General features: G+C 43.5%; 13 protein-coding genes across 13 annotated transcripts; 7 read left to right on the top strand and 6 right to left on the bottom strand.

The window, feature by feature from the left end:
• The first annotated feature begins 55 nt into the window (after positions 1 to 55).
• V1516DRAFT_675819 (uncharacterized protein) lies at positions 56 to 2,491 on the top strand. The gene is made up of 7 exons (XM_066922313.1): positions 56 to 513; positions 558 to 641; positions 689 to 745; positions 801 to 923; positions 968 to 1,352; positions 1,408 to 1,462; positions 1,517 to 2,491. Exons 1-7 carry the CDS (start codon positions 241 to 243, stop codon positions 2,334 to 2,336), a joined length of 1,797 nt encoding a protein of 598 aa, XP_066777624.1. The 5' UTR covers positions 56 to 240; the 3' UTR covers positions 2,337 to 2,491.
• V1516DRAFT_696007 (uncharacterized protein) lies at positions 2,486 to 4,273 on the bottom strand (the record flags this gene model as incomplete). Its single annotated transcript, XM_066924017.1, has 2 exons — positions 2,486 to 4,133; positions 4,173 to 4,273. The coding sequence occupies 2 exons, from the start codon at positions 4,271 to 4,273 to the stop codon at positions 2,486 to 2,488; spliced, it is 1,749 nt and encodes a 582-aa protein (XP_066777623.1).
• A 1,149-nt stretch (positions 4,274 to 5,422) lies between these two features.
• V1516DRAFT_651665 (pyruvate kinase) lies at positions 5,423 to 7,397 on the top strand. Its single transcript, XM_066920265.1, has 3 exons — positions 5,423 to 5,609; positions 5,665 to 5,709; positions 5,774 to 7,397. The coding sequence occupies exons 1-3, from the start codon at positions 5,504 to 5,506 to the stop codon at positions 7,159 to 7,161; spliced, it is 1,539 nt and encodes a 512-aa protein (XP_066777622.1). The 5' UTR covers positions 5,423 to 5,503; the 3' UTR covers positions 7,162 to 7,397.
• On the bottom strand, positions 7,286 to 10,007 carry V1516DRAFT_369043 (tRNA synthetases class II-domain-containing protein). Its single transcript, XM_066918956.1, has 2 exons — positions 8,528 to 10,007; positions 7,286 to 8,451 (listed from the first exon to the last, which is right to left on the bottom strand). The coding sequence occupies exons 1-2, from the start codon at positions 9,653 to 9,655 to the stop codon at positions 7,411 to 7,413; spliced, it is 2,169 nt and encodes a 722-aa protein (XP_066777621.1). The 5' UTR covers positions 9,656 to 10,007; the 3' UTR covers positions 7,286 to 7,410.
• On the bottom strand, positions 10,008 to 12,230 carry V1516DRAFT_369217 (P-loop containing nucleoside triphosphate hydrolase protein). The gene is made up of 2 exons (XM_066918957.1): positions 12,060 to 12,230; positions 10,008 to 12,008 (listed from the first exon to the last, which is right to left on the bottom strand). The coding sequence occupies exon 2, from the start codon at positions 11,953 to 11,955 to the stop codon at positions 10,360 to 10,362; it is 1,596 nt and encodes a 531-aa protein (XP_066777620.1). The 5' UTR covers positions 11,956 to 12,008; positions 12,060 to 12,230; the 3' UTR covers positions 10,008 to 10,359.
• Positions 12,231 to 12,384: 154 nt separating this feature from the next.
• On the top strand, positions 12,385 to 12,660 carry V1516DRAFT_616540 (uncharacterized protein; the record flags this gene model as incomplete). The annotated part of the gene is made up of 1 exon (XM_066919347.1): positions 12,385 to 12,660. A coding segment is annotated over one exon (276 nt), but the record flags the coding sequence as incomplete, so codon positions are not given.
• A 4-nt stretch (positions 12,661 to 12,664) lies between these two features.
• Positions 12,665 to 15,204, top strand: V1516DRAFT_365222 (uncharacterized protein). Its single transcript, XM_066918954.1, has one exon. The coding sequence runs from the start codon at positions 12,948 to 12,950 to the stop codon at positions 14,970 to 14,972; it is 2,025 nt and encodes a 674-aa protein (XP_066777618.1). The 5' UTR covers positions 12,665 to 12,947; the 3' UTR covers positions 14,973 to 15,204.
• Positions 15,205 to 15,436: 232 nt separating this feature from the next.
• On the top strand, positions 15,437 to 19,492 carry V1516DRAFT_685824 (uncharacterized protein; the record flags this gene model as incomplete). The annotated part of the gene is made up of 1 exon (XM_066923631.1): positions 15,437 to 19,492. The coding sequence occupies one exon, from the start codon at positions 15,437 to 15,439 to the stop codon at positions 19,490 to 19,492; it is 4,056 nt and encodes a 1,351-aa protein (XP_066777617.1).
• Positions 19,493 to 20,491: 999 nt separating this feature from the next.
• On the bottom strand, positions 20,492 to 22,227 carry V1516DRAFT_664539 (FAD dependent oxidoreductase; the record flags this gene model as incomplete). Its single annotated transcript, XM_066920605.1, has 3 exons — positions 20,492 to 21,577; positions 21,627 to 21,934; positions 22,005 to 22,227. The coding sequence occupies 3 exons, from the start codon at positions 22,225 to 22,227 to the stop codon at positions 20,492 to 20,494; spliced, it is 1,617 nt and encodes a 538-aa protein (XP_066777616.1).
• Positions 22,228 to 22,545: 318 nt separating this feature from the next.
• V1516DRAFT_712217 (P-loop containing nucleoside triphosphate hydrolase protein) lies at positions 22,546 to 24,485 on the top strand. The gene is made up of 3 exons (XM_066924280.1): positions 22,546 to 22,857; positions 22,910 to 23,067; positions 23,117 to 24,485. The coding sequence occupies exons 1-3, from the start codon at positions 22,594 to 22,596 to the stop codon at positions 24,444 to 24,446; spliced, it is 1,752 nt and encodes a 583-aa protein (XP_066777615.1). The 5' UTR covers positions 22,546 to 22,593; the 3' UTR covers positions 24,447 to 24,485.
• On the bottom strand, positions 24,474 to 25,363 carry V1516DRAFT_651650 (yeats family-domain-containing protein). Its single transcript, XM_066920264.1, has 4 exons — positions 25,284 to 25,363; positions 25,035 to 25,230; positions 24,786 to 24,985; positions 24,474 to 24,728 (listed from the first exon to the last, which is right to left on the bottom strand). The coding sequence occupies exons 1-4, from the start codon at positions 25,302 to 25,304 to the stop codon at positions 24,507 to 24,509; spliced, it is 639 nt and encodes a 212-aa protein (XP_066777614.1). The 5' UTR covers positions 25,305 to 25,363; the 3' UTR covers positions 24,474 to 24,506.
• Positions 25,303 to 26,433, top strand: V1516DRAFT_675794 (cytidine deaminase-like protein). The gene is made up of 8 exons (XM_066922312.1): positions 25,303 to 25,496; positions 25,557 to 25,605; positions 25,650 to 25,676; positions 25,721 to 25,785; positions 25,828 to 25,908; positions 25,964 to 26,042; positions 26,092 to 26,201; positions 26,254 to 26,433. Exons 2-8 carry the CDS (start codon positions 25,557 to 25,559, stop codon positions 26,305 to 26,307), a joined length of 465 nt encoding a protein of 154 aa, XP_066777613.1. The 5' UTR covers positions 25,303 to 25,496; the 3' UTR covers positions 26,308 to 26,433.
• V1516DRAFT_664535 (Rab5-interacting protein-domain-containing protein) lies at positions 26,422 to 26,809 on the bottom strand (the record flags this gene model as incomplete). Its single annotated transcript, XM_066920604.1, has 2 exons — positions 26,422 to 26,682; positions 26,741 to 26,809. The coding sequence occupies 2 exons, from the start codon at positions 26,807 to 26,809 to the stop codon at positions 26,422 to 26,424; spliced, it is 330 nt and encodes a 109-aa protein (XP_066777612.1).
• Between the last annotated feature and the right edge of the window lie 278 nt (positions 26,810 to 27,087).

Raw genomic sequence — 27,087 nt, 5'->3', positions numbered from 1 at the left:
AGAAACACCAACGCCGCGCACGCGTTAAACACGCGAATTCAAAAGTAAACAGAAACCGCGTTTGTTCTGCAAGACCATAGTAATTGACCTGATTTCTTCTTTCCGATCTATACAGTATTGCAAAGATATCAGGATATCAGAAATTTCCTGAAATTAGCCTATTGATTGAATTTGTTTAAAATTTATTTTATTTTTCGAGACTTAAATTTTTGGACCGCAACGTCCAGATTTGCATAAGAAATGCCCGCGGAAGGTGATCAGCACCGCAATTGGTCCGCAATGTCGACGACAAACTCAAACTCACAATGGTCCAATTCTTGGAATTCTGCAGAGACAAAGGCAATTCAAGACCGACTCAATAGACTACTCGGCCCAGAATATATCTCGAAACGTCCTGGCGCTGGAGGTGGTAAGGTGCACTACTTGGAGGGTTGGAAGGCGATCAATCTTGCAAATGAAGTGTTTGGATTTAATGGGTGGTCGACCGAAATACGAAACATCTCGACGGATCATGTGAGTTTTCTTTGTTTCTTTTTTCGCCGAGTCTAATTGTTTAGAGAGAACAGACAAAAGAAGGGAAGTATATACTGGTCATGTCGGTTACGATTCGGGTCACTCTGCGCGACGGGACATTTCATGAGGTAAGAGAAAACTACAACGTATTATCTTCATATAGCTTACAATTTAGGATGTTGGCTCCGGCCATATCGAAAACGTCAGATCCTGGCATGCAGCGTTTGATAAGGTGCGCTATTTGCCGTCGTGAGACTGGTTATCAAAGACATTCTAACTTGTTTTAGTGCCGAAAGGAGGCGACTACCGACGCGCTTAAACGGTGCTTAAGGTCTTTTGGTCCTTTGCTTGGAAACTGTCTATACGATAGCGAATACATCAAGCAGATTTCGACTCTAAATAGACCTTCTGTAAGTTCTTTCTCTGGTTATGGAATGCAATTCTGACTTGCTAGCGACCTCAACTCGAACCTCAGGATTTATATCGAGCGCCCGAGTTTCGTCCGCAAAATGACCGGTCTAATATGGGTCCAGCTAGATCAGAGCCGAGTGTTGGGCCGCAAACTCCTATGTCGCGGTCCAATCAGATTGGAGAATTTAGGAACAACAGCCGATCGATGGTTACCAGCACATATACCAAGGGAGTGCTAAATGAAAAGTCAAACTTGAAATTGACGACCGACCGCAGCACCAATATCCGAGGTGAAAGAAATAATACGCGAGGAGCGAGTCGACCTGAGACTAATCAAGATCATGCCAACTCTGAACGTCGGCTAGGCACTAATGGGGGCGATGATTCCGATATGGAATACGGGAGCGATTTTTTAGAGGATTTTAATGGTACGAATAGCGAATCGTTAGACCAGTGACAGAAATTGACTTGGAGTATGTTTAGAAGAAGACATAGACGCGTTCAATGTTCCATCAGAAGATTTAGTTGACTATGAGTCGTATGTACTTTAACGATTAGATTGTATTCTGTGACTGACTCGAGATTGGACCAGGTTTGATGGAGGCGAGCTGGTTACATTTGATGATCATGCTGGTAACGATAGTCGGAATACGATACGACCGGACACATCTATTCGCGAAGAACAGACGTTGGCGAGCTCAGCGCCACAATTGGGACTACAAGGATCTATTCACAAGGACCAACTACGGAGCCAACCATTATCTGCGGAAACTGCAGAAGTGACAAATGGACCGATATTAAGTCAAGATAGTATTCCCCAGACTGGATTGAACCAAACTGGACTGCAATCTACCAATCGAAATACTCCTGTAGCTTTTTTCTCTGCGAGAGTAGCAGAAGAAGTGCAGAAGGACCAGCCAGTAGACTCAACTGCGTTGTTCGATCCGTCATTTCAGTCACCGTCTATTAGAAAGACGATCGACCATTCTACCTCCAGACCGATTTACAAGCCTAACGTTACTAGTACGCCGGTCTCGACTCACGTCGCCCATTCTGGACCTTCGAATCAAGTCCAAGGATCACCCGCACTATCGAACCGAATACATCCAGTCACACCTGGACAAGCACCAAAGATATTTGATAATCCTCGACTGAATCCTGTACGTATGGTTGGCATGCCACCTGCTGGAGGTAGTGGTCGAGGAGCGCAAAAGCGAGCGGTAGGATCAGCGTTTCCAGCTCCATCTGATGCTGCGACTACTGGCCCTTGCGTATCTACGCCTACTGCCAGAGGAGAAGGAGTTACTGCGGATAGAAATCCCTTGGCCGAGTCTGCGAATTGGAGTAACCGGATAGATCAGGGCTATGTAGAGGCTGACTACGGGACTGAACTTAAGAAGGCTAAGGTTTGATAAATCTATTCTTTGCATTGGTTGCTTAATAATTTCATTTATTCGTATAATTAGTGGATTAGTTAATCAGTATAATAGCAGCAAGTTATGCTATTCCCAAGAGCGACGCCATAAACACCAGATAGTTAAGCAAAAGACTAGAAAATGATTTACCAAGTTTCAGTAACGTATTGCCATGACTTAATTTTCTGCTCCCAAAATTCGTTAGCAGTATCTTCAGACATTCGGCCTTTGTCCATGGCAACTTTCACGAGGGCTGCGTAAACACCTTCCCCCATACCCTTTGACGATCCACAGACAAAAATTCTCCCGTCAGGATGAGAAATAATTGACCAGACAAGATCTGCTTGGTCGACGAGTTCATCCTGTACATATTTTTTTGTTCCTCGGCGAGACTGGACAACTTTTCTGACTTCAGTGTCATTAATACCCCATTCGCCAGCATAAAGCTCGTCGACAAGCGAGTCGCGGCAGCCCTGAAGAACCCATACTTTATTTTTACAATTCGCGTTCTTTAAGCGTCGTTGAACAAACCCGCGAAATGGAGCGATTCCAACGCCGGCACCGACAAGCAGCATTGGCCCGTCGGCACGGAACTCTTTCGCCAGTGGATTTGCCTGAAGACCGCGGAACAGCGGAAGAGTAACGATTTTCTGTCCATGGAGAAATTCAAGCGCAATCTGTTCCAGAAAGCCAGTGCAATTTCCTGAGCGCACAACACCTGGTCCTCGCCAAGGCTCGCTAGCTTCATGTACGGTGACGGCGATCTCAATCCGGCGAATGGGAGTCGCGAGACCATCGGAAATATAATTCTCCACAGGGTCAGACGAAAGAGAGTAGAAGCGTGGCATCAGTGTCGGTAATACAGATGCAAGTTGGGCGATTGGTGGAACTGACGATGGGAAAGCAAGCAAGAGCTGTAGCAAAGTAGGAGGATACGGCGCGGAACGTAGGTTACAAAAAGTCGATTGGCCTTGCCGTGAGCAAAGCCAAAGGAGAATTGCCCGCTCACTGGCATCCGTGGCATATTCGGCCAACACTCGGACAAGATTTTTCGAAAAAATGCCATTATTGAGGTCAAGTGTCCAGGTCAGGATTTCTCGGAAGGAGGTGGTCAGTGTTCTCGGCTTTTCTTCACCCCAAATGGAAGGCCAACGACCACCAGACGTCACGAGAGAAACAGGCGTGTCTCTGTCGGAGTCTGGGATTTTCAGGCATGTGAGAATTTCATCAACCAGTGATGGTTTGTTTCGTGAGCAAATACCGACAGCACCGCCGACGCGAAAATCGACCCCTGGAATCTCCTCAGGATACTTCGATACATCAATATCGAAATGATATGTCCGTTTGAGAGCGTCCTTTCCGGTGAGTTCTCTGACAGCAATGATTGGCATATTGTGTACATCATAGGGATAGTGGGGTTTCAGGTATTTGGGTGGTACCAGCGCATTCGTGCCAATAGTTTCTGCGCATGACTGTGCTACTGGTTCCAATTTGACAGAACAAGGTGGTAGAGACGTCGTTCCCAGCAAACGCGCGGATCGAGAGATCTTCAACAAAGGCAATTTTAGCTGTTTGAATGCAAGATTGTCCGGGAATGCAATAGACGAGGAAGCAGGACTCAAAGAAGACAGAGAATCAGAAGAACAGGATGCCGAAGCAACAGACGACACCGCACAACATCCTCCGCCACAACACTCAGAGTCATTCTCATCCGCCGGCGTACTCGGCCGAACTAGCTCATCAAGCGATAATCCAGGAAATGTACGTGTAAAGTCGATTCCAAGAGTTGTGATACTCGACAACGGGGCGGGGGTCAGAACCGGATCAGAATACGTGGGCGGCGAGCGCGGAGGCGTAGGAATCGCATTCGATGTCGGAGAATCTTTCGCAGGTTCCGCGGGCCGTGAAACCATTTCCTTGTTATTCAACAACATTTATGATCCTATATTCGGCTCTCAAGCCCAAAAACTCTCCTCAAATAAAGTGAAGCAGAAAAAAAAAATCCAGAATTGTTTCTTCAAACTCTTCTGAAAACAGTTCTATGGGGTATTCTCTAAACAGTCTGGCTGCTGGAAGCCAAAACAAGAATTCCCAGAATCACACCACTAAGGGTATCGTGTGGATCTGATAACACTGCAGTCATGTGATGCAAATTACGAGGGTTTAAATCCGAGTCCGGCCAGAGGTGCTTTATTTGGCCAGTTTGTGGATGAAGCGAGCAGCAAATTATAGATGAATGTGAAAATAACACGAAGAAAGAGAATGAAATTCGTGGATTCAAGTTGAATAATCGTTTTGGCCGACTGTCCTTCGAGCACGGTCTGACCGGAGGAGATTGATCCGCCAGGTGCGGGGCACCGAGAGGGGAACAAGGAACAAAACACCTGGAAAAGTGAGCAGCGGGGCAACAGCCAATGGGCGACCAGTAAGCGGGGTGCATAGTTGGATGGTTAGGCAGCGAGGAGTCAGTTCGTCAGAGGGGGGTCGATTAGATGCACAGAGAGGATTGGATGGACCATAGAGGACTAGCAGCAGAGAAAGAATATTAACCTGAACAGTGTTGGGCGTCATTTGCGCGCTGATACAGCCGGAGAAGCTGACAGTGGGATCAGAGAGGAGAGAATCGGCATAAATCAGCATATCATCAATCAATATCAAGCAAATAGAGTATTATTAAAAACATTGAACAATTTGAATTGCTATTCACAAATCTGCTGTAGTTCCCACATTTCCAAATATAACCACAACCACTCCATCTCAGCTCGATTGTAAGCATGGAACATCGCCTCGCCAGATCCACCGGAATCAATGCAACTCTTGTTTTCTACACTCCACCGGCAACACACGCTTTTTGGGCCCAAAAATAAAAGGTTTCTGATATTGATTTCTGCATAATCTATAGAGAATATATCAATTTTTGTTTTTGTCCAAATAGACGCTCGCTAAAACCTCTCGTCATTGTAGTAGCCATAACAACCGTGCCACAGACACCTCACCTCGGTTGGGAGCGGCGGCCGTCCCACCACCGCAAAAAAAAATCAAAATCCGCCAGTCCCTTCCTCTTCTCCTCTTCTCTCTTCGCCTACTCTTTTCCCTTCTTCTTTCTCCTACACAATATCTTCTCGCTTTTTAATAGTCCTCATAGTCTTTTGCTCTCACTAGAAATGATCTTTGAACAAGCCTCAACCACCCTCGAATGGCTCTCGCAGCTCGACGTCGGCAAGGCACCAGCCCGCAATTTCCGTCGTACCTGCATCATCGGCACAATTGGTCAGTCAAACTCCAAGGCAAGCATCTTTTGAATAATGCACTGATTTCTATACAGGACCCAAAACAAATTCTGTCTCAGTCATGAACAGTCTCCGCGCAGGTATGTTACCTCTCTTGCCACACAATGCCCTGGCCAGTCTCTAATCCAAATTGTCCCAATCTAGCCGGTCTAAACATTGTCCGCATGAACTTCTCTCATGGCACCCACGAGTACCATCAAAGCGTCATCGATAACGCCCGTGCTGCCGAAAAGGCTATGCCTGGTCGTCCGTTAGCCATTGCTCTCGACACAAAGGGTCCCGAGATCCGTACTGGATCGACTCTGGCCGACGCTGATATCCCCATTACCATTGGCGCAGAGATGATCATAACCACGGATGAAACCTACAAAAACAAGTGCGACAATAGCATTATGTACCTAGACTACGAGAATATTACCAAGGTCATCCAACCTGGCCGCATTATTTTTGTAGACGATGGCGTTCTCTCTTTCAAAGTTCTCGAAATCATCGACTCACGCAACCTCAAGGTGGAGTGTTTGAACAACGGCAAAATTTCATCTCATAAGGGCGTCAATCTTCCCGGAACCGACGTTGATCTTCCGCCTCTGTCTGAGAAGGACAAAGATGACATTCTTTTTGGTGTCAAGAACAAGGTCCATATGATTTTCGCCTCCTTCATTCGGCAAGGTTCTGATATCCGTGCTATCCGTGAAGTTTTGGGCGAGGAAGGCAAGCACATTCAGATCATTGCCAAAATTGAGAATCAGCAAGGTCTTAACAACTTTGATGATATTCTTAAGGAGACTGATGGCGTCATGGTTGCGCGAGGCGACCTTGGTATTGAGATTCCAGCCGCCGAAGTGTTTGTCGCTCAGAAGATGATGATTGCCAAGTGCAACCTTGCTGGCAAGCCTGTCATCTGTGCCACGCAGATGCTTGACTCTATGACATATAACCCGCGTCCAACACGAGCGGAGATTTCTGATGTTGGTAACGCTGTTCTGGACGGGGCTGATTGTGTGATGCTGTCTGGCGAAACTGCCAAGGGTATCTACCCTGTCGAGGCCGTCACCATGATGCAGGAGACTTGTCTTCTTGCTGAGATGGCGATCTGCTACCCACCGCTCTTTAATGAGCTCCGTTCGCTGACGGTGCGTCCCACAGATACTGTAGAGACCATTGCTGTTGCCGCTGTTTCCGCCTCTTTTGAGCAGCAGGCTAAGGCGATTATTGTTCTTTCTACTTCCGGTACGACTGCTCGTTTATGCTCCAAATACCGTCCGACATGTCCTATTCTGATGGTAACTCGTAATGCTCTTGCAGCGCGGTATTCACATCTTTACCGAGGCGTGTACCCATTCCTTTATGACGGACCCAAAGTAACTGATCCCGCTCTGTGGTCTGAGGATGTAGAGCACCGCCTGAAGTGGGGCATGGACCAGGCTGTGGAGCTTGGAATTCTTGGTCGTGGTGAAGTAGTCATTGCTATCCAGGGCTGGATCGCAGGTCTGGGCCACACTAACACTCTTCGTATTTTAGAATGTGTTTAGATATGAAGGGATAGTGAGGATAGTTTATGCTGATGACCTTGAGTTGGATATTTGTCAAATTTTTATTATTTTTGTGTTTTGGTTCGATTAGAGTTATATAGTTTGTCAGCGCGGTTGCAAGAATGTCTGGTACATGACTGGGACTGCGTGTGGAGAGAGTCGTATGTAATTAAATTAGATATATACAAACTTTAGTAAATCGAATTACCATATTGAGCGCTAGCTCACACAATTAATGGACGATTAAATTTAATGAACCGGCTTGATATGATATAAGGCGAGGACATCTTCAGGCACGATGCTTGGGCTTCGCACAAGCGGGTCTGCACCGCTGATCGTTTTGGGAAAAGCAATGACATCTCTGATTGATTCAGAGCCATACAAAAGTGCACATACACGGTCAAAGCCAAGTGCAAGTCCAGCGTGAGGGGGACAACCCATCGCGAGCGCTTTCAAGAGATGCGAAAAAGGGTTGAGTGGGTCTTGGTCTTCCGCGACATTTGCAGGCGGGGGGGACCGAGATACGTTTGGCACACGAAGAATACAGGAAAGAATCAACCTCTGAAGAAGAGAGTCATGAATACGAGTCGATCCACCTCCTAATTCGACACCATTCAGGACAAAATCGTAATGCTGTCCTAGGACTTTTCTCGGATCGAGCTGAGTCGTGGAACTGGTGGTGGATCCAGAAGCGGAGATTGAGTGATCCTGTTGCGTTGCGGCAATGACATATGGTAATGATTCAAGAGATGGCATAGTAAATGGATGATGCGTTGACATCAGTGTTGTATAGTCAAATTGGATATATCCATTTTTGACTCCAGCTTCCACCGGCGTGAAAAGTGGGAAATCAACGACCCAGAGGGGTGCGTCATTGTCAGAACCGGTGAGACTCTCACGAACAAGTGAAAGCCGTTGGCGACCAAGCGGAGTTGGATTCTCAAACGGCATCGTTTGCCGTGTACAGGAGTATATGATCATTCCTGGTGCGAGCCCGACTTTCGTGGCAAGTTCTGCAGCCAGACTAGCTACTTCGCCTAAAGGAACACTTTCATTTGTTCCGGTTTGGGAAAGGTCATACTCAGATATACAGTCTTTCAACCAAGCACTTAAACTCTCCTTTGTCTCTATAATATGCATCAAAGGAGTTCGCAAAGTAGGATAGGCATCGGGAGCAGCGACCACCGGAGGAATGATCCCCGGATTCACCGTTGGATCATAAACCAAGATTTCAAACACAGAATAGTCTGGATCGTTGCGAGCTCTAAAATAGTTGCTCAAATCGATAATCTAGAAAGGCCAGTTAATGTCAGTCCAAGGAGAACGCAACGCAAAATCATATCTCTCTAGCACCACGCCAACATACCTCTAAACCGCGACGTAAATCCGGCTTATCAATGCCATATCTGGCCATCGCATCCACATAGGCTAATCTTGGAACCGGGTTCGGAAACTCGACAGCTTTTAGTTCTTTCCATAGCTTTGCAACTGCAGTCTCTGTGACTTGCATCACATCTATCGCAGACGCAAATCCCATTTCCAGGTCGACTTGAGTGAATTCTGGCTGTCTGTCTGCGCGAAGATCCTCATCACGAAAACATTTCGCAATCTGGTAGTAACGATGCACGCCTCCAGCCATTAATAACTGCTTATACTGCTGTGGACTCTGAGGGAGGGCATAGAATTTTCCTGAATTCGCTCGCGATGGGACAATAAACTCGCGAGCTCCTTCAGGAGTTGACCGAAACAACAGCGGCGTTTCAACTTCGGTGAATCGCTCATCGTTACCTAGATATGTACGTAAAATTGATGCTGCTCGACTTCGAAGTGCCAAAGCTTTCTGAAGGCGAGGCGTCCGCAGCTGTAAATATCGGTCTTTCGAATTCCATTCTTTGCTTGACCCGACTTGGGATGCATATAAATGTGGGCAGTTGAGTGCTTGGATTTTGGATACCTGAATCTCATATTGTATCCTAGCCGACGGCACTTTGGGATCATGACGAGTCACAACTCCTTCCACACAAACTGGCGTTTCAACTCTAATATCCCGAAGTATCTCACCTTGTAAGTTGTTGTTCGGGTCGGCCAGATGCTGAACTAGTTGGATCGTTGTATGCTCACCGAACTCGTTCGAGTTTTCGAAATGTACCTGTACACCCCGAAGCGTCGCAAATGTCAATTTCCGTGACATTTTCCGCGGAGTAGCAGCTATCCATCCATGTAGAACAACTACAGGAGCGGAATTAGTACCTGTAGAATAGGAGATGGAATTGAAAATCGCCGGATCTCTATATAAATCCGCAATTGAATGCGTAGCTGGCTTGAACGAAAATCGAGATACCAAATTATCTGCTAATTTACTTTCGAAGCCGGTCGAACTTGACGAATCGTTTGTAGAATATGATTTGGTCGTCCAGCGATATATGCACAACTGTCCGGTCCGCGGCGGATGACTGGTAAATCTACCGGATCGCGGAATCAAAATTTTCAGCATTTCTTTCGAAATGGCAGGCAACCGACCAAATATTACGTTCGCTACTATCGGTCTGGTTCAGTTGTCTTGGGAATCCTCCGTAATGACTTCTTGGTTGCAGTGCCAGATGGGAGTTGATATTCGCTCAGATGTGGAATTTTACGCCTTTACAATCAAATCAAATCAGATATCTAAGGACACCAATTTATCAAATAGAATTCAGAAGGTCAGGTTTTTTATTTTATAACTGGATATATGCAAAGATCAGCCTCTGTAGTCTGATAAATAAATAAAATTAAAACAAATTAAAGACAAATTTAATTTATTCTATGCAAGTGCCAACCGAAGATTCGCAGTGTACCAAGTCACCTACGCGTTAACAAACACACGGCTGTAGGCTAATGCTTTAATAATCGCTTTTAATGAAAACTTAGGAGACCAAATATTGATAACATGATCGAAGTAGCTAACCGCATTACAACAGAGAACGAAACCTATTCCGGCACAGCAGATTACAAAAAGGCTATTTACATTTCGGACAATATGGCGAGTTACGGAATTTGAGAGATGTGACTCTCATGACTGATAGCACTTCCAGTTAGTTTTCAAATTTCTGGACTGCTTCCTCGCTCTAAGCGACACCTTGCGGGAAGTACTTTACTTGAAATAACAAAAACCAAGAACTTTTCTGTATTCAGCGGACAACAGTCAAGAGCGTCACCTGTTTATTGAATCTCACTGTCGTCATTTTGATCTTGTGAGCTCCACAGCCCTTCCAAATTAAACTCTTCCGCCCACGTCTTCACAATCTCCTTTTGCTCCACGTTCTTGCCAGCTTTGCTTTTCAAAACCGTAACACCCGTATCGTGACTATTCGCCACCGTAGTGGGTGGTAAAACCCATCGCTGGATTCGGCCGTCTCGCCAATCGTTGAGAACCGACACGGCGGCTGCTTGGATATTAGGAATACCGAATTTTCCAATACGTCCTCGCTTGCGTGCGACTTGAACCAGAAAATCTGTAGATTTGTCGAAAACTCCAGACTCGCTCATTTTTGGCATCAGTGACGGAAGATTGTAATACTTCATTAGGTCATCCCAGAGCTGAGAAATAGGTTCAAGACGCTGTAAAATCATTGTCACAGCCGGTGCTGCGTCCGTTATTTGCTTGGGTGGTAACGCGCCTAGGAGAAGAAGACGCGCCTCCGCAGCTACTTCTGCGTCCATATCTGCAGTCGTAATCGATTCTTGCGACGACGGAAATACGATTCCAGGCGAATCAATAAGTTTCAGCTTGCTGTCGATCTTCACCTCGCGCAACGAAGTGGTAACACCGGCTTCCGCACCTACCGGACAAACATTTTTACGGCCACCCAGCTTTGACGTCAGTGCATTGATAATTGAAGACTTTCCAACATTCGGATAGCCGATGATTCCTACGGAAATCGACCGTTTAAGATTCGCTCGGTTAGCGTATGATTTCAGAGCCTGTAATAGAGTTGACGCAGTGCTTTGAGGTGTAATATTTTTGTTGTTCAACACCTGAGCGTTAGGTGCTGCATTTGAGGCTCGAACACTGATGACAGGAAAATAATTTTTCAGATAGGTTTCCCACGATTTCTGCACATTCGATGGGATCAAATCAATCTTGTTCAACACAAAAACAAGTCTCTTATCCATGGATCCTAAAATCGCTTTTTCTACTTCTAGGGAACGCGTTCCTTCGGGATCTCTTGCGTCTAGAACATATAAAATCACATCCGAGGCATCAACAACAGACTTAAACATTTTGTCAAAAGCTTTTCTTGAACTTTCTTTTGCCCAACCAGATGGAATTTTGACAGAACTGGATTTCTCGACAACCTCCCTATCAATATCCATTTCTTCACCATCGGTATGGTCCTCATCAGCGTCTCCATCGCTGTTCCCACTGTCTCCCTCCTCATCATTCATATTTTTCGCCGCCCGACGGGCATAAGCTAACAAAGCATTCATCTCGCTTCCCTCTTGCATTTCCTCGTCCTCGACCAAATCTCCATCATCTTCCAATGTTATTTCTTCAGCAAGCCCGTTCTCGGCGGCAAGTTCCTTAGCTTTTTCTCGATTTGCCAGTCTCTTCTTCTCTCTCGCAATCTTTTCGGCCTCGTTCTCCTTCAAGATCTCCTCAATCAGCTTGTTTTTATAGGGGAAACTATTAGGAATTTGGTCAATCTCCAATCGGCCTGTGTTCTTTACTCGACTCTTCCACGTTGGATCTTTTTTCGCAAGCTTTTTATTCTTCTTCCGTGTCGCTGCAGCTTTCTTCTTGATACCCTCCCGCATCTTGGTAGAAGTCCGCTTGCTCGTAGGTTCTGTACTCCTGTCAGACTATCCCACTAAATTCCTCTTAGTCTGTCAAATTACTTACTTCTTGCTTTCATATTTGCCTTCGTTTTCCGTCGAACAGATCAATCGCGAATTAAATCTTTGAAAATTGTCTTGAAATTCTGCTACTACAGTTCAAGAGAAATCCGTGGGAAAATTTGGGAGATCTCATTGGAGGTTAGGGTAATATTTGGGAGTTCAAAATTTTGTCCATTCCACTGGCTAAATGAGCCAGAGCTTTTGCTTTCTGATTGAAGGTTCCATCCGGCGATATATTAGCACTATTGTAATTTTGAACCGAATGAGCGTCGGCCAATGGAAATTTCTGGAAGAATGGCTATGTTGGAGGGACGACATATCGGACAGGATAGCGGGGATAGAATGACATTCATGGTGCCATTTGCCGATCAATTGCGGTCAAAGCTAACCAGTTTACAGTCACAATTAGCTGAAATTGATCGAAATGAAGCACTTTACAATTCACTTAAATTGACCCTTGAAACTTATCCGCATGCTCTATTTCGCAATGTTTTGACCAGACCGGCTCCGAAGGTCATCGTTCCGGCCACGGTCACGCGGACAAACGAAGTCTACACTTCCATTGGTGACGGCTTTGTTGTGCAACAGTCTGCGTATAACGCTGCCAAAATGGTCGAGCGAAAACTTTTATATTTAACTGAGCTAAAGCTGAAGATAACTTTGCAATTGCAAGAGCTCGAGTCGAAATTAAATGTAGTCGATCTCATCTCTCAGCCAGATCAGCTCATCCTGGATGACAGTTCCGGTTTGCCGGTGATGGAGATCCGTGAGGATCTGGATGAAGATGATAACATAATCGGTATGTTATTTTTGATTCTTAAGATTTTTATTCTAATGATCCAGAATCTCGCGTTACTCCGCAGACCACTACCGGATTAGAGGAATTTGCTAGCGGTCAATTGGCAGACATAATGGAAAAGATCGAAACTCAATCCGACAAGTCGCAAAGTGTGGATATAGAAACTGCTGCAACAGAGCATCCTCAATCGCAAACTCAGATGGATGACATCCTATCGAATTCAAATAATGACATTATCATTGCAGAGCGTGAAATCAGTGAATCAATCGACTCATTGGATGATGTAACTATCGATGTTTCCTCCTCTTCGGCTCGAGGGTCTGTAGTCGAAATAAGTGAGCCTTTTTCTACCACAAGGCGAATGTTAGAATCAAAATCAAAGTCCCCTGCTTCTCGATTCAAGACTCAAAATTTTACCACTTCATCAACATCCTTATCCCCCTCTGATATAAGGTCTCGATCTTCAAACGATGCTGTCGAATTGGAACAAATTGCCCACGAGATTGAACAAGAGCTTGAGGTTGAAGGCTCGGATGAAGATCTTCTCGATTACGAAATTACCGAAAGCACATTGGCATGGAAACTGCAAAGTCCAAATGGAGGCGACGACGACGACGACGACGACGATTATGAAAGCTACGACGATGACGACGATCAAGATTTTGATGACGATTATGAAGATGGTGACCAATGGGGCCGAACAAGAGGTAGTTTATTTCCTTGGCTGCCGCGTGGGTCTGAAGCTTTGCTACAGTATTCCGATCTGGGCCCAACTGAAGCAAAACCACTGTCACCTCCTCCCACTCCTCCGAATATTCCTGAACCTTCTTCTTCGCCGGTTCCATCTGCGCCTCTAGAGACACATGTTGTCGAGCGTGTTCCTATGATTTATACAACGTCTCCAAATTCTGTATTATCTTCCGCTTCGAGCTCTGAAGTGGAAATTGTTACTAAAATTGTTTCGAGGCCTGTTGAGTCTAGTGACTCTCCGAAGCAAGTGCGATTTTCAAATTCCGTTTCCGTCCAAAAATTTCGAAAGCAAGCACCCAGTTCCTCAATTTCAAGTTCCTCCAGTAATTCAGCTACGCCAGATCAGCCAATTAAGTCTAGTCTTAAGCAGAGCACGGCGAAGCCTGAGTCAGAATGTAATCGAGCAGGAAAGAAAATCTCAAAATTTAAACAGAGTAGGCTTCGGCAACTACAGGGCCAGCCTACGAATTCAATTCCTTTTGGTGAGCCCATGAGGCGAGATAAAAAATTTGAAGTGAAATCCAATACCTTTAGAGACATTATGGAACGGCATTCATCGCCAAGGAGAGAACCGTTTGACGAATATCAAATAATTGAACACAGATCTTCTGATTGCGGTCTAGCTCCAGAACTCTCCGACTATGCTCCGTTTAGAAGTGAGATTTTACCGATAGACGACAATTCAAATTCATACTGTCCTTCCGCTCCGACGCCTACATTTCATAGTGAAATATTGACTCTTGATGGCGCTCCTGTCGATGTATCATCAGAATATCAGAAGACGGCAAGTGGAATCACATCCTCAGGAAGTACGATGAAGTCTACAAAATTATCTCCTAAATTGGAAGTTTCTTCTGCAAAAAAAACATCAATGTCTTTTAGTTCTAACAAACCAGTTCGGATACGACGCCCCGGCTCCAAAATTCATACGAGTCAGGCCGAAGAGCCAGTCCAATATGTCGATATAGAGCAACTCATGCGAGACAATGTTGTGGAAGCTGCTAGTGCTTCGGATCATGCTGGACCGGTTGAAGACCTGGGAGAGCGAGATCATGAAGGCAATCGGCCGATACTGTCTGATTCAGTTGTTGAACGCCCCTATAAGTCTGTTCGCATTCAGCAGTCTTCCCAAGAGCTCGACGTCATTGAGCCTTTGGTTCCGGATTTCGATCTGGACGCCGATTTAGGGGGACTTGATTTGGACTCTGATATACATCGACAGGAAATATCGGTTGCTTATCATCGGATGCGTCAGAAATTGGTCGACAAACAAAACGGCTACAACATTCGGCCGGAAGAACGCGAGTTTGTCCCGCTCGATGAGAATGGGGAGGTAGTCAAAGTTAGTCGATTCAAAGCTGCGCGATTAATGGATCGAAAATCATGACTTCCAACATGAGGTGTAAATAGCACGGATTTATAATTTGAATGTAATAAAAGTGGTTTTCATCATTTATATGTCGTTCAGACGCATGGAGTAAATTATGTTCCTTCCTCGACGATCTTAGGATCTTCTGTTTGAGCAAGGTCATCAATGCAACTGGCAATACTCCAAAATAATATCAGTCAATCTCTAGCGGGAAGAAATTTACATGAAATCTTCGCTCGTTTCTTGACGGACATTGATAGCACCAGGTGACTTTTAATGAATAATTATAAATACCCAATTCAGCGCTAGATCGACAGATTTTTACCCAAAATGCAATTTTTTTGGTGACCGAAATTTGAAATCGGGCTAGCGGATGTTTGATAAACAATGCCTATCAGACATTTTCTAAATATTTAATTTTGCGTAATGATAGTTCGAATCACATAAACAGGTATGAATTTTTATATTTGTTTCATTTGGCTATGCCTCGTTATATCACGCATCCGAATTCTACAATGATGTCTGTATCTATGGGAATGCCTGAATATATCTCCTGTATGGATTCGATGAAATTCTGGGTGATAACGTTTTCGTTGTTCTCCATGCTCTTCTTTATCGCAAAAATTGCAACCTTTTTTATCAACGATGCTATTGAACAACAAGTTTTTGACCGCCGGATCAATGCTCGAATGAATTTTGCCCGACTATGGGATTTTTGTTTTGCAGCAGCATTCATACAGAATGCCTGGGTGGATTATGAAATATATAATTACTTGTGTATTCCTGTGAGTGGCCAGCCGGACCTTTATCTGGTAGAGTTGGAGCATTTATTAGCAAGAATCAATAATTATTTATCTATCATTATAAAGATATTTGGTTTTGGTATGGCAGTCAGAGTATCAGAGCTATTGATAAAGATGATCAATCATAGCGTTTTATCTTTATATAATTCTATACAACCGGTCATTCCAGCTTGCTCAAAATATTGTGTTCGTTCTGTTCCACAGAAACAGAGACTGATACCGCAATATCTGGTTTTCAATGCTACTGATATTTGTCCAAAAAGTCTATCTATTTCGACACGCAATCTTGCTGAACCTGATCCACCACCAAAACATTCCTATTGCCTAGATAACTCAGCTAAACGGCGGAAGTCGCCCGAGTCATCTGCCGAAAAAAAATCTATTCTCAAGCCGCCCTCAGATCTATCGAAAATCCTGTCATCTCAACGTTCTCCGAGTAAAAATTCTCAAAATCATGTTCATTTTGAATTGACTTTGACAGAAACACAGAACAACATTTCAAGATCCGCTTGTGACCGACCACGATTTGCATCGGCAACCAAGTCGCCTCATCCTTTTCGAGCTATTAAGCTCAATGATAGTCGCCTTTCACATGCCGTGGAACCATGCAATATGTCTGCAATCAAGAAGTATACATCCTGTTCGACTATGAGGTTTCCTCCCAAACACTCAGTTGAATCATCGATTACAGAGGTTCCCTTTAAAAATCTGGCTGAATCGCTAGCGCCACAGTCGTCCCTGAATGCTTTAGTTTCGAGGCAAACAAGTGCCTCTTCTAGTTGGGATAAGATATTAACCCTAGATAGCATTCACGGAACTCCATCAAAGAAATGTTCAAATTTTGTCTCAGGAAAAGATATTCCCCGACAGATTTCACAGATCTTCGACCCAGCTAAAATTCGAAGACGGCAACAGCATTCTTTTTCAGATCTTTCTTGTCCTCCTACACCTGCTACCAGATCTGTGAAGATTAAAATTCCTGTTTCTGAAAGCGAGCAAGTTGAAATTGCTACAATTAATGAATCCGCTGGTTTAGAATCACTTACTGTTGCATGTGCTAAATCTCCGGAAATCTCGGAAATTCTGGCTAATTGCAGTCTCCAATCTGAGATGCTTTTAAAATCAAGTTCATCATATCCTAATAATGAATCTGCTTGTCCTTTTGAGAATGCTGTGACTGTTTTAGATGATCTTGCTCCCTCGCTGGCGCCTGAACAAGTAACCGAAACAGGAACTAGTCTTGCCACTGTACATACTCCTGTCATTGCAGATTTTCCCGTTCTTCTCCGATCTGGTCTTCAAGAATTTGATGGTAGAGAATTACAAGTTTTCACCTCCCATCATTTCATGGATGCCTCTACTTGCAAGGCAAAGCCAAATCTTGCGGAGGAAGTAAATCAGTTGGTTGAATCAGAAATTTGTAATAAAAAGACTCTAATTCCGGATTCTTTTCAAGATAAATCTTTATCTTCAGATTTCTATCATCATACGAACAATAGTGCCTACCAGGTAGCCACCACGATTGAGACTCATCCAGCTTCTGTTAGGGAAATTGAAACCAAAGTCGATAGTGAAACAGCCAATACTAAATGTACCCTTGGAGAGTGTGATGGGGAACTCAAAGTTGAGAAATTTCCCCCACGAAAAAATTCATTCAGACTTCCTCGGTTCGAGAAGTCTGACGACAGCTGTCCTCTGATACGACAGGCGGCCATTAATCGACGTCGCGTGCGCCTTCACAATGAAGCAGAAGTGTTGCGCAATTCGCCTGCGAGAATTGCTGCAGATCGTAAAGCACAAGAACGTATGTCTTCTATCGCAAATTTGAAGAGTCCGAACAAAAAGTCGGCGATTCCAGTTTTTTCCGGACTTTCGGTATCAATAGCTACCAGAACCTGTGCAAACAATCTTCCAGTAGATTTCTTGACATCTCCAAAGTCATCCCGTATTCCGATACTTAGATCTGGGAAGTTAGGTCAGAGGATACAATCTGATCCAGTGAAGGCTCTGAATATTCAAGATACCGATACGAGGGTTGCATTATATCCACCGAAGTCACCATTGTCAGAAAAAATATTCCGAGATCAAAATTTTGCGTACACAGAATTTACAAAGAGTGAAATTAAGGAATCCATGGAGATTGAATCGGAATTTATTATAGGGAAGCTGAAATCTACTGGCATTTTGCCAACTCCGCCGGATATGTCAAAGACTGGAAATACAGAATTGTTGGTATCAATAATACATCTCAAAGAGGTACCAGACTCTCTTAGAACCATTACTAGCGCACCGTTGGTTTTAGCCACACGGCCTGATGAGATGCAGCCTGCTAGAGATGGTTCGCTCAAATCCGAGGCAGTTAAAGTCCTTATCCAGACGGACCCATTGGTGACACCGAACAGGGCAACTAAGGTCTCCAAAGTAGACGTAGATTCTGTATCTTCTGCGGCAAAAGAGATTAGTGAATCTGTTTTGTCTCCGTTAGAGATCAGAATAACTACATCTAAAAATCCTGCTACAGGTGAATTCAAAATATCTCAGTTGGCCCTTTCCGCTTTTACACAGCTAGAACGCGCTTTAAGTCTTGCGATCGCCTCTTCGGCTCTCCATGCGTCAATTTCAGAATTTAGAAAATTGGCCTTAATGAGAAGTTCTATGTACAAATCTTCCCGGAGACAAGCACCATTATCACCCGTTTCCTCTAAATCTTCGCACTCAAATACAGCGTCAGTATCCTCAGCTCGAACTTTTAATTTTTTTCAGATGCTTCCTCCAACTGCCTATACTTCGATTGACACATTTTCAGACGACTCTGGTTCAAATACATGCGCCATGGCAAGACCTAAAAATTCATCAAGCACTGAGTCAAGCACGACAGAGTGTCCATCATTTGATATCACAGAAGAATACTTTTCTCAGTGCGATCCTACTCCACTGCGCTGCTGGCGTGGGAAACAAAAGGATGTGAACAGTCTCAATTCAAAGCTTTCATGTTCTCCAAATGCCATTGAACAAGCAGCAGTGAACGACAGGATCTTAGACCTGTTCTGGGACAGGATTGAGCCGCTAACCGAAGCCTCCCAGTACCTGGCCAAATATTGGAATAATAAGATGACCGACGAGTACCAAAATGATCCAGACTCATACTTGGACACCCTTGATAGCGCACAATTAGATGATCTTTACGACTCGCGTGTGCTGGATGATGTGCGTGTTTTACCGAAGTTCCGGACACGCGAGTTTGAATATCTTCGAACTCGGATGTTTAAAGTGATTCCATCAAGTTTGTTTTTTAAAGCTAATCCACCGATGAGCCTATCCGAGTCTGAATGCTATTATATCCCCAAAGCCAATTTCTGTGAAGCGGTTTTTCACGCTGCCGAGAATTATAGACTGGTTGCGCAATCCGAGCGAACACAACAGGTTGAGGCAAGTCTCACAGAGTTGGACCCGGAAGTTCGAGAGGAAATTGTTCTGCGGAAAATATGTCAAGCTGTAGAGGCTGATCGATGTAATCGCTGGCTGTTCGAAGAAGGGGAATATGTAACTGATCCGCTGGTCGGAGATGATTTATTTGAAAGTCACCAAAACAGCTGTAACGACTCATATATGGACCTGATTAGTCGACAGTATGATGAGATCTTTCCAGTTGCGATACCTAGATTATTTTTTGACAAAGTCGCCGAACGGCATCCACTGAAATACCCACCATCTTCTAGTTCCGGATGCTATTGAAGAAGACCTACTGTTTGATGATGATACCTTAGCGGACTGCTAATGATCCGTTGGATCTTGAAAATGCGCCAATGAATATCAAGTTACAGCTAGTATAAGTTGTTGCAAATTCAATTCGCGTCTAACGGTTTGTGTGGATGTCTGCTTAAATACGTAAATGTAATTATTACAGCTATTTTTTAATGTCCTGTTAATAAATATATGTATGGGTAACCACTATTTTGACTTTACAGCGTTTCAGCGACAGGTAAGCGTAGTTTTCAAGATGCTTCGATGTGCGTCCGTTCTATAGTTAAGTTAATCTTGTAAGCTTTTCCCTTCAACTGTACATTTTGATGTGTCTAGCGTGAGATGAATATCGCTGTAGTTTTGATATTGAAGCTTCTCTTCGTTTTAAACCAATTCAAAATAAGGGAAGTAGTGACTTATTAATCCAATAGTCTCGCACAGCTACATTGGAGAGAATAACCTGATGAGATTTCAGTTCATACTAATCGAATTCCGTAGTAGAAGAGAAACATTTACTATTATTTGTCAATAACTCCAATAGTGAACTGTCATAGTCTCATATCCTCTGTGTTTACGACTTATAGGATCGAAGACCAGTTATTGCAACTGTTATGTATTGAACACAATACACTATCCACTAAAGCCAATGTTATAATTACTTAAGAGAATTCCCAACATCAAAAATTACAAACGGTCTATCTCGTGAATCCTAGTTCGTGCTTTTGTCGTTTAAGATACACAAATAATACGGGGTTCTCTGCCCCAAAGAAATATCATTGCTAGTTACTCGGTGATAACTATAATTAGACACATTAATTGCAGTCAAGTAAACGCAATCATGAAAGAAACACAACTAAAATTTATTCGAAGTCAAAACCAGCGTTTGACCCGAGATTCATACAATGATAAAAATAAAAATACACCAACCACAATACAACAGTAGGGATTCTTCAAGGAACTATTTTAAAACCATTGATAAAAATTAATAAACTATTCCTTTGTTTTAACCAATTCCATCATGTTTTTCAAACGCTGCTCGTTCATCACGAAACAGAACGGCATGTCTACTTGCCTTTCAACCTTTCGGCTAACGAAGCTCTGTGTCATCTCCGCTGAACTATGGTATTCTTGGTCATACTGGTAATCTCGGTCATCTAATAAGATCGATTGCGCCAGCCATTTTGCGGCAAGAAAGATCCTAGGCATTCCATGGCCGGTGAAGCCAGAAATGCAATATTCGTGGCTTTCGTCAACAAATGAGGGGACTTTGCCCACAAGTGGATATTCGTCTACCGAAAACCCCATGATTCCCGTCCATTCCCTTATTAGATCGATTTTTTCAGAAAACTGAGATTTTGGTTTATCATTGTTGCCACAATCCAACGGCCTTAGATAACGTCCAGTATCAAAACCTAATGACTGAGTCAAAAATGATCGTAGATGGAGATCCACGGCAGCGTCAATCTCCGACTCGGCCGTCGTCAACGTGTTGAACGACTCATAGCCTAATCCCTTGCCAAAGCGACGACCTCCTCCGAAAACAAGATTTCCGTTAGGTCGCTGAATCAGATAGTCACCCCCACGATTAAAATTCATGTTAGTTATGTTATACGACGGATCCATACTAAGTTTTGTGCGGCCGCCGGCGAGTCGAACTTCGCAGACATGACCGCGAGTAGGAGTAACCAAGACATTAAGATTGTCTGAACAAATGTTACTAGCAATATGCGGGGAAACAGATAATAAAGTATCGAGATATGCATTTGTCGCGTGAACAACCTTGTTCGCCAATATAGCGCCATTACTAGTGTGCAATTTATATAGAAATGACTTCCGGCTTGGCGACATGCGAAGTAGACTTTGATCGATCTCGATAAAATCATCCGCAGGATCTTTAAAAGAAGGTGAAGAGCTTCCACTGAGAACATTGTTGGTGATATTCAGCACACGGGTGTTGGTTTGTAGATGCAGACCACTTAGCATGCATGCTTCCAATAAATGCGAAACTAGTTTTGTTGGCGAAATAGGAGAGGCAGGTGAGGCAATAGCTCCATAGCAGCCAGCAATACCAGTAATCTAGGTCAAATCAGCAAGACACTTGAGAAAGAACAGCTGTGAAACTCACCCGTCTAGCTTCGTCCCTCTGATACACATGCACGTCCTCAACATTTCCGCCAATATCACGCATTAAAGCCAGATTTCGAAGATCATCTTGAAATTCATCTTCCGAAAGAAACACTCGCCATGCTTGGCCGTTTTTATCAAATTCACAATTAATCTTCTCCTTTTCTATAAGGTCTGACAGAGCTTCAAAATTCTGACGTTCAAAATTACTCAATCGAATTGCATCTTCTTCACCAAATCTTTTAACTGCGGCTTCTGTATATGTATAATAGTCTGGACGTAGATGTCCACCATTGCGGCCGGTTGCTCCTGATTTACCTGTTAGCTCTTGTTCTACAGTAAACAACGAAACTGATTCTAGAGATAGAGAGAAACGAACCTGAACAGATCTGTCCAGCCTCAAGTAAGACAACATTAATCCCCGGATATGAATTTAGTATATGATAAGCAACGCTAACACCACTAAATCCTCCACCGATAACAACAATCTCTGCAGATTCAGGCAACGTAGCCGAAGACTTGAAAATAGAGAATTTTGGCGGAGGATCCACCCATGGTGATGCACGAGAAGCTCTCGGGAGCACATCTGGCGAGCAATCCATAAGACTCAACCAGGTTTTCAAATTCACAACAATATTTTCTGAATTCCCGAGAATTTTTGAGCCAATTCTACGGATATTATGCCTTTTCCTTTTGTGGTGTCCGGTCGGCCAATATTCTTATCCAAACTGGTTTTCGACCGGGGAGCTTGACTGGTTATTGTGGAAGGCGGTAGCAAGCGGACCCGAAATATTATACCCGAGACGATAAGATTCCGGGTGCGATTGAACTCCCAGCACGAGCCGGGTCAGGTTAGTTTGGGACATGGAAAAAACTTGACAAAAGAAATAGATTTATTTGGTTAAAATTTACTCTTTTTATCTGATGCTGCCAAAAGTCGGAGAATAATCGCTATAAAGTTCGTGGCCATGGGTGTCAAACGGCAAACAAAAGCTGAAAAGCTTGAGAAAGCTGATAAAAGCAATCTTGTTTCGTTTGAATCTTTGGGTCTCGATGCGAGATTAGTTCAAGCTATTACTAGGCTCAAATTCAATTCGCCCACTTTGATTCAGGAACAAGCTATTCCGCTAGCTTTACAAGGGAAAGACATATTTGCGCGAGCGAAGACAGGTTCTGGCAAGACCGCCGCGTATGTTCTTCCGGTAGTGGAGTCGATTTTGAGGCAACGAGAGGTCGGATACGAGAATTTTTCTTCTTTTGATCTCTATCTAATATCAGCAATAGGACAAGCCAGAAGAAGTAGGAACTCGAGCGCTAATTTTGGTACCAACAAAGGAGTTGGCAGATCAGTGTCTGAAGCTGATAAGCAAAATACTTTCTTTCACGGGAAGGTTGATACATGCCGAGAACATTTCCCAAAATATGAACGAACAGGTTCAAAGGTACGCTGGGAAACTAAGTGACTAGATTGCGATTAAGCTGACATGGTAGTGCACTATTATCTTCTTCTCCCGAAATTATCGTTGGGACTCCATCCCGCGTCCTTGCGTATATTTCTTCTTCCGACATCACAGTCTCAACTATAACACAGATTGTCATTGACGAGGCCGACCTGATCATGTCGTTTGGTTACGAGGACGACTTAGCGAAAATCCGGAAACTGATTCCTCGAACATGCCAAGTCTTTCTGATGAGTGCCACTCTATCTTCTGAAGTTGATGATCTTAAAACTGCATTTTGCCACAGTCCAGCGATTTTAACGCTACGCGAACAAGACGAAGCCGATCATGACGGCGGTAAAATCGACCAATACGTAGTGCAGTGCTCAGAATTCGATAAATTTTTACTTGCATACGTGATTTTTAAGCTGAATCTGATCAAGGGTAAGACCCTTGTGTTCGTCAACGACATCGATAGATGCTATCGGCTAAAACTTTTTCTCGAGCAATTTGGGATTCGCTCGTGTGTGCTGAACTCTGATCTGCCGATCAATTCGAGATTACATGTTGTGGAACAATTTAACCGGAACCTGTACAGTATATTGATTGCGACAGATGATTCTAATTCTTCTGTGGGTGAGGAACCAGGCATTGCTCCACCTGTCGTGAAGAAGTCCAAGAAGGCAAAAATCCGAGATTCTGAGTACGGGGTTTCGCGGGGTATCGATTTTCAAAATGTTGCTTGTGTTCTTAATTTTGATCTGCCTACAACAGCTAGGGCATATACGCATCGGATCGGAAGGACTGGGCGAGCAGGAAACTCTGGTATGGCGCTATCGTTTGCAGTTCCTATCGAGTTATGGGGTAAACATAAGGCGTCGTCATTAGATACGGCGAAGCGCGATGAAAAGATTTTGGATCGGATCAAGAAAGACCAGCATAAAAACAATGGCGAGGCCGTGTTAAAGCCGTACGAATTTGATATGAAGCAGATTGACGCGTTCAGATATCGAATGGAAGATGCTTTCCGAGCGGTCACTAAGACATCAGTTCGAGATGCGCGGACTAGAGAACTGCGACAGGAAATTCTGACGAGTGATAAACTAAAAAAGTTATTTGAAGAAAGTCCAGAGGAGCTAGAACAGCTCAGACATGACGACGAATCACATGTCGTCCGGGTTCAGCAACATCTGAGACATGTTCCTGATTACTTGCTTCCGGAGGCAGGTAAACAGAGTATCGCTCGAGATTTAGGCAAGATCACTGCACGAAAAACTCAGCAAAATCGGATACGGCGTGCGAGAGCGATGCATAAAGCTAGGACTAAGCCGAAACGAGTGGACCCTCTGAAAAGTTTTAAAGGTAAAAAAGTTACGAAATAGCTTTATATATTTATATATTAATATATTCATTTAAACACCATAAATACATTAACCCAACAATTACGCCGATAACTCATTTTTCTCCCTCTGCAGAACAGAAATCTTTTCAACTTGTTTTTTAATACTATCCTGAACGATGTTTAAAGCTGCAGATAATCTGTCGAGTTCTTCGTTTTCAGATTGGATACTGAATGGAACACGGGTGGATTTCTTTGCTGGCAAGACTGCGCCAGGGGTTTTGGTCAAAATTTCAAACAGAGATTCAGTGGGTTCATTAAATACCTAAGTCAGTCAGTGAGTAGTCAACAGTAGATCAAAAACCAACTGGAAAATAGTTACAAATTCGTCGTATTGTAGACTGGTCACGGAAGCACCTTCTGCCTTTTGCTGTTCTGCTTCGGGCCCATAAGGATGCAGTTTCAGATGATGATACATCACGACATTTTTCTCGCTTGCCTCAGGCACAAAATATACACGAATCGAAATCTCAAATTCTCCCCATCCAGTTTCGGTGACTTCGAAAGGCGGTTCTTCGATAGCTGTAACAGTTAAGATCGAGCGATACGCTAAAAGCGCAAAATCACATACATCTTGACGAATTCGGATAGGTCTCGTGTAACTTAAATACGACTCGCTTGATTATATTCGACAGATCTTCACCATTGACACCACGGATAAACACCGTCCATGAATGAGTGTGGTCTGGTGAGATATCTGGCGAGCGATTGTCTGACAGTGGCAAGGCAATGTTGCCATATATAAAAGGTCGACAGATCTGGAGGTTCTTCCAAGTATATTAGCTATGTTCCCCGCTAGTTTAAATGAAATTTCACGTACTTTTAGTCGTTTACCGGACATTTCAGATTGTTACACTTTGCGAAAATCTTTGATCCGCAACAAAACCGAGGCCATATCCATTGTGTATCAGGATTAATCCCAGGTCCCAGGTTAGGCATCTCGAAACCTTAGCTCCTGAATTATTTGCTTATCTTTCTTTTCAAGCATTGCAGATAATCTAGGCAATTTGAATATAATTTTTTTCTGAAGAAGGTAATGTCAATTCAATGTTATTATTATTTTAATTATATAGAGGTAATTCTAACCTCTCAGATGAATGACAAGGAAGGAATGGCTATTGCCTACGAAGAGGCAATAAAAAGTAAGAATTTGGTGGATAATTCAGATGATACTAATCATACATAGGCTACGAAGAAGGAGGAATTCCAATTGGTGAGAATCTATTTATTATAGCCGTCCATATCTAACCAAGCTAGGTGCCTGTTTAGTCTCTGCTGAAGGAGTAGTTCTCGGACGAGGCCATAACGAACGTATACAAAAGGTATGATAATCCAAATTATAGACATTAATTGTTAATATTCAGAGCAATCCCATCCTCCATGCCGAAACTTCGGCATTGATTAATGCGGGACGAGTCGAGGCAAAAGTTTACAAGTCCGCTACGGTATGCAACAGATATCTGAAAGTATGCAGTTGTCAGGCGTATACTAATTTCATAGATGTACTCGACGCTGGCTTCTTGTTTTATGTGCAGTGGAGCTTGTCTTCTCTATGGCATTAATCGGGTTGTCATGGGCGGTGAGTATACCGTTTTAAGAAAGGAAAGCGTATCTAATGCGTATCATAGAAAACCGAACTGTTCAGGGTGGCGAAGAACTTTTGACGTCAAAAGGAGTCGAACTTATTAATCTTGATGACGAGGAATGCTATCAACTGATGCAGAAGTTTATTAAAGAGGTCAGTATTGTTTGAAAGGAGCAGAGTTGTACTTGTGGAATTGACATGTTAGAAACCGCACGAATGGCATCAAGCGCATCCTGAGGAATTCGAAGTTGACGAGTAGATCGAATTGATTCATGGTTGGCAATCAAAATACGATTGACAGTTTATAATTGATAATTGAATACTGGATATGTAATAGTAAATTCGCTCTGTGTTATCGTACAATCTCTAGTCCTTAAGCACTGACTAAACCATAAAACATAGTCCAAGTCAAAACGAAACTCGACAATCCGGTAACCGAGTTTCCTGTCCAGACATATAACGAAGATTGAAAAAACTCCTCGGGTTTCCCTTTCGCAAGAAAAATGAACATCAAGAGACTGACAAAAATGGTGCCAGCGAAGTAAAACAGAAACCCGACGTATGATTCCAGTCGTAGAATTCCTGCTGTGATGCCAAAGATTGTTGAAGTGACGCTTCGAATACGATAAACGATCTTTGAACATAGTTAGTTTTTCGTTTGAGTTGGAGGAAGTCGATGGAGCTGTTGTTACCTTTGTATTCGAAGTCAAACTTTCGTTTGAGATCGGCGCAATCGCAGTTTTGCGCTCTTTAGGATCCATAGTCTATCAGCACGGTTATTATAGTTGCAACTTTGTAAGCAATACAAAAAAAAATTGCAGGATTAGTATATGGTCCGAAGGTAGTGAAATTGCAATTAAGATAGATCTGTGGAGCCTGGGATTAACTTCGATGGGAATAAGAGCTTCAGAGCTTTGGGCTTGCTTATTATGTGGTCACTTTCAGTTTTCCTCCGAATTTTGGTTGAACAAATTTTTGCTCTTTAAAGTCTCATTTCGACATAAAATTGTGTTCTGTTGAGCGCAACTTAGCAACTTGT

Source organism: Lipomyces oligophaga (genome assembly GCF_038497815.1).
Source record: "Lipomyces oligophaga strain CBS 7107 unplaced genomic scaffold V1516scaffold_4, whole genome shotgun sequence".
Classification (NCBI taxonomy): domain Eukaryota; kingdom Fungi; phylum Ascomycota; class Lipomycetes; order Lipomycetales; family Lipomycetaceae; genus Lipomyces; species [Lipomyces] oligophaga.
Note: the sequence above shows the minus strand (reverse complement) of the source record. Positions and strands in the feature narration are given on the sequence as shown.

Coding starts and splice junctions, on each gene's coding strand:
- V1516DRAFT_369043 (XM_066918956.1), bottom strand. CDS start 9,655: ATGCTGAAAATTTTGATTCCGCGATCCGGTAGATTTACCAGTCATCCG. Junction 8,452..8,527: donor ATTTACGTCGCGGTTTAGAG/GTATGTTGGCGT, acceptor TGGCCTTTCTAG/ATTATCGATTTGAGCAACTA.
- V1516DRAFT_651650 (XM_066920264.1), bottom strand. CDS start 25,304: ATGTCCGGTAAACGACTAAAA. Junction 25,231..25,283: donor TGTCCGGTAAACGACTAAAA/GTACGTGAAATT, acceptor TATACTTGGAAG/AACCTCCAGATCTGTCGACC. Junction 24,729..24,785: donor GTCTACAATACGACGAATTT/GTAACTATTTTC, acceptor TGACTGACTTAG/GTATTTAATGAACCCACTGA.
- V1516DRAFT_675794 (XM_066922312.1), top strand. CDS start 25,557: ATGAATGACAAGGAAGGAATGGCTATTGCCTACGAAGAGGCAATAAAA. Junction 25,786..25,827: donor ATAACGAACGTATACAAAAG/GTATGATAATCC, acceptor GTTAATATTCAG/AGCAATCCCATCCTCCATGC. Junction 26,043..26,091: donor TAATCGGGTTGTCATGGGCG/GTGAGTATACCG, acceptor TGCGTATCATAG/AAAACCGAACTGTTCAGGGT.
- V1516DRAFT_675819 (XM_066922313.1), top strand. CDS start 241: ATGCCCGCGGAAGGTGATCAGCACCGCAATTGGTCCGCAATGTCGACG. Junction 514..557: donor GAAACATCTCGACGGATCAT/GTGAGTTTTCTT, acceptor CTAATTGTTTAG/AGAGAACAGACAAAAGAAGG. Junction 924..967: donor CGACTCTAAATAGACCTTCT/GTAAGTTCTTTC, acceptor CTGACTTGCTAG/CGACCTCAACTCGAACCTCA.
- V1516DRAFT_712217 (XM_066924280.1), top strand. CDS start 22,594: ATGGGTGTCAAACGGCAAACAAAAGCTGAAAAGCTTGAGAAAGCTGAT. Junction 22,858..22,909: donor CGATTTTGAGGCAACGAGAG/GTCGGATACGAG, acceptor TATCAGCAATAG/GACAAGCCAGAAGAAGTAGG. Junction 23,068..23,116: donor ATGAACGAACAGGTTCAAAG/GTACGCTGGGAA, acceptor CTGACATGGTAG/TGCACTATTATCTTCTTCTC.
- V1516DRAFT_651665 (XM_066920265.1), top strand. CDS start 5,504: ATGATCTTTGAACAAGCCTCAACCACCCTCGAATGGCTCTCGCAGCTC. Junction 5,610..5,664: donor CTGCATCATCGGCACAATTG/GTCAGTCAAACT, acceptor ATTTCTATACAG/GACCCAAAACAAATTCTGTC. Junction 5,710..5,773: donor CATGAACAGTCTCCGCGCAG/GTATGTTACCTC, acceptor GTCCCAATCTAG/CCGGTCTAAACATTGTCCGC.
- V1516DRAFT_365222 (XM_066918954.1), top strand. CDS start 12,948: ATGGAAAAGATCGAAACTCAATCCGACAAGTCGCAAAGTGTGGATATA.
- V1516DRAFT_369217 (XM_066918957.1), bottom strand. CDS start 11,955: ATGCGGGAGGGTATCAAGAAGAAAGCTGCAGCGACACGGAAGAAGAAT.